The sequence below is a fragment of the Python bivittatus genome, unplaced genomic scaffold (assembly GCF_059951505.1).
Source record: "Python bivittatus isolate LINGU-HERP-01145 unplaced genomic scaffold, Pbiv_v1 ctg000330_np1212, whole genome shotgun sequence".
In the NCBI taxonomy this organism is placed as follows: domain Eukaryota; kingdom Metazoa; phylum Chordata; class Lepidosauria; order Squamata; family Pythonidae; genus Python; species Python bivittatus.
The window spans coordinates 48900534-48912544 of NW_028277058.1; the positions used below are offsets into that span (position 1 = coordinate 48900534).

The window sequence follows — 12011 nt, forward strand, 5'->3', positions numbered from 1 at the left end:
ATCCTTTTCATAACTTGTGTTGGTTTTTAATTTTTTAATTATATTCTTCGGAGTGGGGGGTGGGGTTACTGTTGCCTATTTTGACTGTTTGTTGGAATTGCCTTTAAAGTTACAGTGCAGATGTCTGTTAAAACTATTAACATTTTACTATTAAGGCTATATTAACATAATTGGAATTATTTTGAGTATTTCATGCACTTTTCAAATTTGGGAACAATGGCCATTCAAATGCTAGACACAAAAATGATCTGTCGCAGCCTTAACTAGTACATTTAAAGGACTCATAGCTTTAAAGGACACATGTCTCAAAACAAATGCATCTGGCTATAGATTTATAAAATCCAGATTTAAAAAATTGAAAAGATTTTTAAAAATTACTTTTAGCCTTAAGCCTGAAAGGAAACTTAAGTAGACTCTGGGGAAAATCACTCTAATCTACAAAAGTATGCCGCTGGGAATTGTCTAACTAATTTAAATATCCAATTCCAAAAACAGCTGCAAAACAAGATGAACCCTGAGAATTGGTTTAGGAGACAAACAGACCTATAATGAAAGAGTTTTGACCTTCTTGAGGAAATAAACAAGGGAAAAATACAAAACATCAATATCACTTTTTCTCAGAAATGTGAATGAAATGTTGACAATGAATGTAGGACTATTAAAGCATAAAGCTTTCAGTTTGTGATTTGCCTACCCTTGTTCACTTTTTTTGCCTGATCCTTCTATTATTCTTATACATACAATTTCTGTGTTTGAGTAACTTAATTGTATATCGATCTTAAAGTTTTAACAATTGTGGGGAAATGAACTTGCGGTCAAAGCTAGACACAACTTTTCTCTTGAGCTTCTTTGAGTCAAACAGAAAGGGAGTGGAATTTAAATAATTCTTGGTAGCACATAATTCTGATGGAAAACCTCTTAACCCATATTGAAGAAAATAGTTATTTTACCAAAGTCTGGGGAAATTGTACAGAAGAACCAGACACTGTCTAGAAAGTATTCCTTGCTGCCAGCACTGTCCTACTTTAATTGGCAACCATGTATTCTTAAAATTCTTCATCACTCCCCACACCAAAAAAATTATCTGAATATTAAGTCTGAGTAGAACCCAAATTCCTTGTCTATTTATGCTGATATAGCATAAGCCTATTTGTATATACTAAAAATTAGCATATATATCAAACTTAGAAATAATATGGATGTATACGTCATACTAAATGTTGACATTTAAAACACATATTCACTTGTTATAAGACAGATCATCTCATAGTTTATGTCATAACATATAACAGCATATTTAGAACTAAGTTTAAGAGATATTAGCTTGCCTAAGGCCTTTAAGACAGTTTATTTTAGAGGAGAAAATCAGACTTCCCAGCTTGTAGTTGAACCACCATGCTATACCAGATGATGCTGATGCAAAGCTCAACAACTATCACAAATAAAATCTGTTGGCTTTTTAAATATGTCTGTCAACTAAAGAAAGGAACTATTAGTTAAACTGCACAATTACTGCATTTTTATCTAACACTGAAAAGACTTGTTGTGGTATGTTTAAACAAATCTTATGACCAGATAAGGCTGTTGCATTTTTAATGCTTTTGTACTACACTGCCAATAGCCTGGGTACCTGGGACTTGACACGTCTGGTTCTCTTCAGTACAACATTCATTCTTGTACCCTGCTTTGGGGGAGACTGAGCATCAGCGCCAAGGTCCTCAACTTCCACTTTTTCTTTAAGGTCCAAGTTTGGCTTTTGGATGCCCTAAAGTATCACAGCACAAAAGGATAACAGGTTGATTGACTCTGGGACATCACTCTGGTTTCAAAATGAGCATAACTACTGGGAAAGGCCTGCCAATAAGGACACATTATATTACATATGTCATTTGGACAGATTTGTCCATGAAATCTAAAATAAACAGATTTCCCAAATGCTTTTATTTAGCCAAGGGGGAAAACAAACTTTTTTAAGTTTGGTTTTCTTTCAAGCCCCCATCCTAATCAAGCTAAAGATACACAAAGAGAACATAGGCACCAGAACACCAAATAATATGGTTCTCATTAGTAAGAAGTTTTAAGAAAAGTAAATGCACATGAGAACATGTCAACCTAGTACACACTAAAAAAAAAAGTGTACACTTAATCTCTTGCAAATAAAATCCTCTCACCATAAGGCTGACACCAGACTGGAAAAGTTCATATGGATATAAGATCCGTTCATAGTGCGACTTCAACAGCGAACCTGTTGCTTTTCCTGGTAAATAACCCAATCGGCTAGCCACTTTAGACCATTTCTTCTCTTTAGTGACCACTTCAAACCCTCCTTTGCTGGCAACAATCTGAAATAAATGTTAAAAATAAATGTGTAAGTACAAATCACAGATCAGATACAAAGAAAGCACCTGTGATAAAACTCAGAACATTGTTTAAATAACAGTGGATTTTTTTTTTCTTCCTCCAGAATCTCTCTCTATGTACATATGTACAGAACTAGCTAAGCAGTTTGCACATCTGCCATTTAATCACACAACAACCTGAAACAACTTCATGTTCTGAAACACATTAATTTAACTTGCAATTATCTAATTCAGGTGATCTGGAATTCACATGAGAGTTTATGTCAAGAGCCTTAAGGCAGCAAAGTATAGCATGTATAGTATAGGTTCTTTCAAGATTAAGACTGCCATCATTATTATTTGACTGTTTTGTTCTCTTCCACTCACTCTCACTGGTTTAACAACCAGAAGATTTGTCTTGAAGGACAGGCCTTGAAAAAAGTGAAAACAGAGCTGATTCCAAAGAAGCCAGCTTTAAAATACAGTACTTAATATATTTCCTATTTAGATTTTGCTAAAATTCTGTTTTAAACAAGTGGATCCTGCAACAGTAACAGTGTATCATGTACTGGAGAGGGAATAGCAGGACATTTATAGGCAAGCAGGAAGGTGAAATGTAGGATGGGGAGAATCTTGGACAAAGATTTGATCAACAATAAGCAGTACTAATGTAGACTGACTATGGCACTCTAATAAAGATCAACACTTTTAAAAGAAATCACAAAAAAGCTAAGAATATGTTGGGAAGTTTTTATTGATATACTGATTTCATGGTAAACTAACAAAAGTGACTTTTAATCTCAACATTTCTCTTACCCTCCCCATCCAGTCATTCTTTAATTTCTCAACTGAGATGTTACAATGGTGTATCACTTCTCTAAGACTGCTTAAAGGAGATGTTCCTTTTTTCCAAGAAATAATTTGCTGTTAGGCAAATTAGTACTTTTAAATTCTTAAATCATCTAGCCCTAGGTATTTTTACATGGAATTGTCCATTTGACAATGTTTATGATTTGTCCTTGACTTTTTTTTTTTTTTTTTGCCACTGCAAAAGTTAGGAAATCATGATCTTTGCATGTTGAACAAATGTCTGTGTGAAAGAGCTAAATCCAATGTTGGATCTAATGTTTGTTTCTCATGTAATTATTGTGAGTTCAGAATTTATTCTGTACATACTAAAATGCTTGCAGCCATGTAGAGATGCAAAACATCAGAGTCATTAGCTACTTTTTCTCCACCTGATCAAGGAAAAAAAATTCTGTTTGAAACTTTGAGTATACTGTAATTATCAAAGTATTGTATTATTTTCTGCTCATTTGGAGTGAGTTCTGTAGAGGAGTCCTGAACCTCCCTCTCATGATGGCAATAGCTTCAGGACACCCCAACAAACTTAAACGCTTCCCTGTCTTTTAACAGGTGTTTGTGAAGGCTCCACAGCCAGCTTTTCATATTTTTTTCAGAATTTAAGTCTACCTAGTTTTTAAGATTAGCGTAGTTCAGATTTTCCAATACGAACCCAGTATGTTATAAACTTTTGGAAATGTACTAATGTCATACACTAGGGCCTACAACTGTGTATACTACTAATGAGTACACAAAGAATGTACTAATGTATGTTACAGACTATCCTGGCCACAATGTGAATACTTCCTCTACCAAAGGGCTATGAGCCTTCTACAGTGGAAAAGCTAGCTCATATATCCACCACTTGCCCACCAAACCACTACAGATTCCCCACTTACCTTGCTCAGTGAATAAAGATCTAATATTTTTCTTTCTACCACTGGAATTTTCAGTGTAGACCCTTGAAGTTCCCAAAATTTTGCCAGGTGATCTAAGAAGTCCAACTTCACTCTAGTCATTGCCTATTAATCAATCAAACCAACAAAAGGGTATAATATAAATTAGACATGTATAGGTTTCTATCCATGAAAAACAAACAAAAACAAACAGAAACATCAGAACAAAGGCAATTTCAGCTGATGAAAGAGAGAAACATTTGAGTATCTCTGACAGATCTGAACACAAATTTCCTATGGAGATGCTATGAAGTCAGGGGTCTTAAAATGTAATAAATGAATAAATAAATTCCACGCTCTAGTGAAGGCTGACAACAGCAGAGGAAAGCATTAAAGAATTATGAAAACAGAGGGATATATTCAGGTACAACAAAGAATTGTATAATAATCTCCATATTTCTAGTTCCTCTTAAGAAAATTTTAGGAGACTTTGGCAAAAGCTGTTGCTTCCCCCTCGCCTTTATTGGGAGGGGGATTAAGGGCAATTAATCAAATTGTCTGAAATCAAAGCTATGGTTAATCTTAATTATGATTAGCTGAAACTCTACTTTAAAGATCACTTGTTTGAAATAAGCCATAGTTAAAATTAATCAATGTTTCTTGAGACCAAACAACAAGACAAGGTTAACTAAAGATAAAAGCAAAAACTGGCAAGACTAGAAGAAGAGCAAAATAGTACAATATAATCTCTCAATCTTAAACTATGGTTTAACATTAAGTCTGAACCAGCTTCATCTCCCTCAAACCATTACTGTGGAATTGGTCATTACCAATATTAAGTTCCACCAAAATCCATGAAACACAAGTGCTGCCTAGCATTTCCCTCACGTGGTCCCTACTACATGATGCAGAAGTGATAAGATTCACTTATTAGCCCCACTACTTTAACTGCTTCAGGTTAATATATTCCTATAGATTCCCCCTGCAGTATACAGGGGTCATAATCAGAGCCTTGGTGTTACATTCTAATTCATAAACAGCTACAAAGCAGAACCATCAGGAATGCAATAATGGTTAAATAATGAATACACTTATGTTCTCCTCCTGCCATAACAAGGAATGCCCAACAAAGCTACAAGCTCTGAGAAAGAAATTCAGATAGGAATTAGACAGCTCTAGCAGATTACATGACATTATTTGACATATAGGTGACTTTAATATGTGCACCTATAAAATAAAAGTTTATTCATAGACACTTGAAGAAATATTTTATGTAATTATGTCAATACACATGATGAAACAGTAAGAAGTTGTGTGGGCTTTTCAAGTCAATCAATACAAAATCTCACCAAAAAATCTAAACAAATAGATCATATACCGATGATTAGAAACTTACCTCCAGTTCATTCAAGCGCTGCACCCGTGGAGTAAAACGAAAGTTTTGCACATCACATGCAAAAGGAGGCTGCCAATCCTAAGGGGGAAAACAAGGAAAGCTACATTTAAAATACAAGCCTTCAATAAAACAACAAACACACCATATCATTCATACATTTTTTTTTCATTTTTGAATGATTTGCAAGCATTCTATAAGAAGTTGAAAATATTTCAGGTAGAAATGGTATTACAAAATGAAGATGCTTTTAGGCCAACTGAGATTATGTATGGCCCTAATCCTAGTAACTCCAGAACTCATATAGCTTATTACCATACATAAAGAAAAGCATCCAAAATTATTAGAACAAAGCCAGCCATTTACAATGCTGCAACCCTATTCAGAGTCTGACTTTCTGGGAACTTTAGCTTGATTGTTTTGGGCATGACACACTTTGGCTAAAAACCTAAAGTATTTTTATTGTTCTGGATTTTGGCTGAGATAAATTCCAGAGGGATCTTGCATGGTAAGTAGGACAAGGGTGGTGTATCTTATCCCTCTTCCACATGGCCAGTGCACCAGTACACTCACTGATCTTCCCAGTATCTTCCTCACCCATAACTGCACCACACTTCAAGCACAGCACACTCAATTGGCTCACCTGCCCCTCCCCCCATTTCCCCAGTGCCTTCTTTCCCTGTGCCTCCCTTAGCTGCTGCCTTGTTCCATCAAAAACTTTTGACTTTTCCCATTTCCCATCCTGGAACACTTGTCCCCAGAAAATGTGTGTTTCATGTCCAGGTCCAGATAGAACACATCTTTCTGTACCTGAACTCTGCAAATTTGCCTATTCCATGCTCAGAACAATCAGTGCACTGAATTGTTTGCATATCCCTAATTAAAGTGTTACAAATATGTCTACCCAAATAACAAATCTATAAATACTCTAAAAATGTCATGTCACTCACCAGCTGCTCATTTCTTTGCAACCCCCCTTATCTTAAAGAAGTGATTGCTACTCTTCATGATTGTTTAAAAAAAACCAAATAGAAAACATAGTATTTCTCCACATAACTGTATTTATAATTATGCAATGAGTTACAATGCAGTCAGTCATATAGAATGCATATAGAATGAGAGTTTATTTAAAGCTTTTAAATAATATGAATCAGAACATCTGTTATTCATTACTGATTATTACTTTTTAAGCTGTTATTTGACCATGTAACCTATCCATTATGTAGGTGTTAAAGAACTTAAAACAAAACATTTAAACTGAGTAAGACCATGAATGATTGAAATATCTGTTGGAATGAAATAATCTAATATACTTGACATGATCCAAAAATAAGCATTCCTTCTAGAGCAAAATGTCACAAGGCCAAATACATGAATTCCAAACACAAAGCTAATGAAAAAAACACAAGAGATACAAATGTAATGGCAGTTTATCCCTGCACTTGGAGAACCTGCATGACTTAGACTTCTACTTCCCAAAGAATGTTTTGTTATCCATTGTTGCTTCCTTATTTTAAATAAATATTATTTTATACTTGAAAAGCAATTTGCCTTGCAAACTGAAGCCTAGAACTCCACCGTCAACATCAGTTAAATTCCTGATTATCATAATTCTTAATAGCTAAGTGACAAAGAAAAAAGCTGGCAACTACAGTGATAATAGTTGCTTTCCCCATTATCCAGATTCTTGGGGTAGAAGATTGAAAAGAAGGAAAAAGGAATTGAACCTCAAGCTGATCACATCACTTCTGGAGCAAAAGGGAGCAAGGAGAGTAAAACTGCTGTTGCACAGAAAAAGAAGCAAAGATGGAAGCCTTGATCTAGACTGACCTTGGGTGATGAAGGGGAGTGTCTATTAAAAAACTAAAAAAGAGTTGTTCAGGACTATGCATTCTAATTTCTTTTAAGATCATCTTCAAATTAACATGATAGTTTAACCTACAGAAGTTATTTAATACAGAGTAGAAAAAGAAACTGAGATGAGAATTTTTAAAACATTTATAAGGAAAAAATGAGTATAGAGACACATACAACACCACTGGGACTATATAATTCTAGACAAAGAGATAACAAAAAGGAAAAAATAGTCAACTCAGGCCGATACAGGAGACACAGATGCGTTTTTTCATGGAGGCTACCGGACAGTTTAAAAGCCAACAGCGCTTTCTACCGTGCACTAACAGAGCTCAGCTCACCACACCATTTCATAACCAACACCGATCCAAAATCAAAATCCTTCAACCCCAGATAAGTTAAGCCATCTGGCTAGACTGATCATAGATATGGTATTTTAGACATCAGTGATACGAGCTCGCTATTCTTCCCTGGGAGAAAGAATTTATCCCTCCTCGCTTAGCATTTTGTTCCTCCGTTTCCACTTCATTCTTGCTTTCCAAGGCGTTTCAAGGGAGGCTTAGTGGGCTGTAAGCAAAGTTAAGCCTGAATCGACAGAGAGCTCTTTTTTCTTCTCTTTCAGAGTCGGCCCATCGTGACAGAGGCGCCATTGCTGCGAACGACCAAGACCTTGGAAAAGTCGAAAACCCTCGAGAAATGCCCAGGCCCCCTTCCTCCTTCACCGCCTTTCGCCGAGCGCGATCCGAGTTAAGGGCCGAGGTGGCGGACGGCGGACGGCTGACGGCCAGTGGGGCAGCTCGGGGAGGGGGGGAAGCAACTTCTACCAGAGCGAAGACCCAGCTCCGAAGATGCCCGAGATCACCCCGCACACTCCATCCCGCAGGCCCGGCCTGTCTGCCCGGCGTACCTTGGGCGGCCTGATCTTGCAGATGCCCGTTTTCTCAGCCAAGGGTCGGATGCGGCCGATGAAGCCGAGGGGGTTGCTGAATTCCTCCCAGCTGGGCTCAAAGACGGGGCACTCGGGCGGAGGCACGAATTCTGCCACGTAGTGCGGTCCATCGAGGCCGTCGTCGTCCCCCGACATGGCGTCGGCGTCGGCGGCGCCGTCGTCCCTGCCGCTGCCTCAGGACCCGGACGGGGGAGCTCGGCTGGCGGGGAGGGGGAGAGGGAGGGAAGGCGAAACCGCTCAAAGATGGACCGGGGGGCGGAGGGACATCCCGGTACCCAGCGAGGAGCAAAGGCGATCCCGGCCCCTGAGCAGCGCAGTCCCTCGAAGGCAGGCCGCGGCTCCCTCGGCCGGTCCAGGCCCCCGTTTGTTTTTGTTCGCCCCCCCGCAAGGATTTGCTGCTTTGCGTGTGTGTATGTTTTTTTTCCTTTCCTTTTCCTCCCCTTCTTGAGGCTCAGCGGAAGTGACGCGTCTCAGTTAAATCCCCTTTCTTGCGGAAGCGACTAATCATATCCTTCCGCTGGTCTTTTTTTTAAAAAAAATTTATAGTCCCGGCTCTCCGCTTTTCTCCTCCCCCGGTCTGAAGCGCTTCTCTCTCTTCTTTCTCTCCGCGTTATCCGCTTTAGCACTTCGTCCAACGAAGCTATGATGCCCCAACAAATGCTACAAGGGGCTCAACGGCGTTGGGGCCTTCGGAGCCGCGGAGGAGAGCGAAGGGAGGGCACGGGTGTGTGTGTGTGTGTGTGTGTGTGTGTTATGTGCGCGCGCACGTCTGTCTTTCGGCGGATACGTTCTACAACAAGAACTTCCGGTGCCGAAAGCTCGCTTCCCCTTTCGGGCTCTCTGTGAATAGATTTTGCCCTGCCCCTTTTTGTAGAACCTTCGCGGGGCCGCGAGCTCTTCCACTGGCCGTCGCGCGCTGCTCTCTCGCCAAGCTACCTTCAGAAGCCCCGTCAGTTATCTTTACGTTCCCCTCCCGCCGACACAGAGAAACGTGGACTCCGCCCACTTATAATTCCCACAAGCCTCTTTTAGCCTCTCCGAGTACAGTAGAGCTCCCATAGGCCCCACCCACCCCCGTCTCCACAGTAACCGTTTGCCCCCCTCCGCCATAAAAATACGGCACCGCAGCTCCCTGGCCCCCTCGCAGTCCCTCAGAGAACTCCGTGGGGTGAGCTGCTGTTGATGGGTCCCCGAGAGGAGAGATTTTTTTTCAAAACTGTACTGTAATTAGCATTCCCTCAGCATCTTGGAACGCCATGCCGTAGAACAGTTTACCAGCTGAGGAGAATATCTGTGCAGCCTAACTAGTTATTGTGTCTTGGAATTATTACATTTTTTTCCCCTCTCTTTTTCCGGAAAAAAAAAACTGGCTTGGATGGTTCACCCGTTTCGGTTGGTGGCTCTGAAAAAGCTAAGCAGAGTGAGACCTGGGGCCTTTTCCTGCTCTTCAGTTACAATAGGTCCCTTATAAAGGACAGCCCTTTATTTCAGAAAGGTGTCCTTTAGATTTATTCAATGTAATTATTTTCTTGGTTTTGCTCTTGAATTTTCCTTCATAAAGTGAAGTTATAAACTTTTTTTTTATCCTGATGAGCCTCTTTCAGATTTTCCCCCTTTTCAGGTTTGTCCTTTATTTTTTCCAAGAAAATAGAGTCACTGTAGTTATAGTACTATTTACCCACCCTTTAAATAGCAGAAAACTACACCAGCATGAAATTGGTGCCTCCTGTTCCTGATCTCTATCCTGCTTCTGTTCCAAGTCACTGCCAGTCGCTTGACTTCTCTCCAAGGTCATGGAAGATTGTGCACACCTCACGGATATCCTATATCCTTAACCACGTTAGAATAAGGGGGAAATGTTACTTGTAGCGCTAGAGCAACTGAGGATTACTTTCCTCTATCTCACTCATGGGCTGAGGACATGATGAAGGGAATGTCATGCAGACACAGCAGGAAGAAAATGGAGTTAAGTGCAAGTGGGGAAAAGATTTTGATCAATACTTAGCTGGGAGACCACCAGGACTACAGGCTACACCAGGAAAGCGATACCACCTACAGAAGCAACAGGAAACCATTTTTGTAATGTTGCCCCCAAAAAAACAAAAAACCCTACACTGACATGTCCATGAAGGAGTTGAGCTCCACTCAAAGGAGATTTCATTCTTTGTTATCCTGAAAAGGATTCCCTGAGGGAGAAATGCCAAACTCTTTCTTATGTTGAGTGTCTTCAAATCAGGAAGGGGGCCATTGTTCCAAAAAAAGTAAACTTATTTTCTAGGTGCTTTCCTATAGAAGTCTCCAAATCTATAAAACAAAACATTTCTTGTCATTTCTGATCAACTCTACAACAAAGATGAAATGGGGGTGTTACCAGTGACTTTCACCCCTTAAACACTGATAAGACTTTTAAGCAGCCAATTGTTTTCATTTATTGTTATATTTTTACTACTAACAAGACAGATCTGGGGCTAGGTTGGTACTTAAATTGCCAGAAATCATGCACTTTATTTTGGAAGGAAGTATCACTTCCAGGAAAGGCTCACTCCACAGTGCCAGAATTCTGCTTTTGTCAATGAAGTAAAAAAGAAAAATAATCTTTTCTACCCAGTTTTTAAAATTTATTTAAGGATTTATAAACCACCTTCCAACACTGTTTATAGAGCAATTACCAGAAAAATAGTAACATTACAATATCATAAAATAGAAGTAGTAATAAAACATCAATTACAAAATCTAAAATTCAGATAACAAAAGTTCTGTGCCTAGACTTTTTCTAGTAAGTATACAGGAGAATTGTTCTGCTTTATAGGAGAAGGAGCAATGCTACTGACATTTATAATTGCTAATAATATTTAGTTACAATTAACCTTGATTATATTTAACCTGTTGCCAATTTGTAACCTTACTGTTAAGGACAATAATTAATTGGTTAATGTGTTCAAAGATGGAGGGTTACACAACTTGTGAGGTACCAAATTAAGCACAGTTGATGGACCAAATTAAGCACATGCCTGCCCAATGCTTGTTAATTCCCATTTTTAGTCAAACAGGACAAAAGATTCTATTAAATTTACCAAACTCAGAGTGGAGTGCATATCAGAACAAATTATGTTTCATTCTTACGAGAACAGCCTCGCAGGGACCGCATTTGAAAAAATGAGCTGAAAATATATATAATTATATAAATGTGAAGCCTAATTTTCAGGGGGTTCCCACATGAAAATAAACAATGAAAAATAATATTAAAATGCCACAATATAAAACTCACCCATAATTTAGCATTTTAGAAAGTCTAAGTATTCTAATCCTGCACTAGGAAGAGTTTAAAGCTAGAACAATAAGTTAAACCCAGAAACAAGCACTCAGTTGATATAGACAGAAACCCAGTTCCAGATAACACCTTCACAACCATATCCCACAAATAATTGCAGTTGCCAAAGTATCTTGAAATGCATTTCTTGTATTAACACCTTACAGTAGTCTATTCTAGAATTTACCAGATCATAAATCAATGAAGTGGGCTATTTATCCTCTGATAAATTCTGGACTAGACCACTGTAATCTAGATTTAGAGTAGTAATTCTACTATACACCACTTTAAACTGGCAAAAAAAGCTGATTACCAGAGAGCCAATCTGTATCTCCAAGGTCAAAAAAGGATCAATACAGTCTTCTAGACTTGGTTTTCAGAAGAATGCAGTTCCATGTGGAGGACTGATGCTAAATCTGGTCAGAAT

At 38.8% G+C, this 12011-nt stretch overlaps 1 protein-coding gene across 2 annotated transcripts in view; it reads right to left on the bottom strand.

Moving 5' to 3' along the window:
* Positions 1-9013, bottom strand: part of KDM5A (lysine demethylase 5A) — a 49039-nt gene extending 40026 nt beyond the window's left edge. Inside the window, exons 1-5 of one of the 2 annotated variants that reach the window (XM_088141221.1) lie at positions 8233-9013; positions 5475-5552; positions 4082-4204; positions 2172-2342; positions 1631-1765 (exon numbers count right to left, since the gene is read on the bottom strand). In XM_088141221.1, the coding sequence (XP_087997347.1) occupies positions 1631-1765; positions 2172-2342; positions 4082-4204; positions 5475-5552; positions 8233-8409 (684 nt within the window). In that variant the 5' untranslated portion in view covers positions 8410-9013. The remainder of the gene's footprint in view (positions 1-1630; positions 1766-2171; positions 2343-4081; positions 4205-5474; positions 5553-8232) is intronic. The other variant, XM_088141222.1, reaches the window with a different exon arrangement.
* Between the last annotated feature and the right edge of the window lie 2998 nt (positions 9014-12011).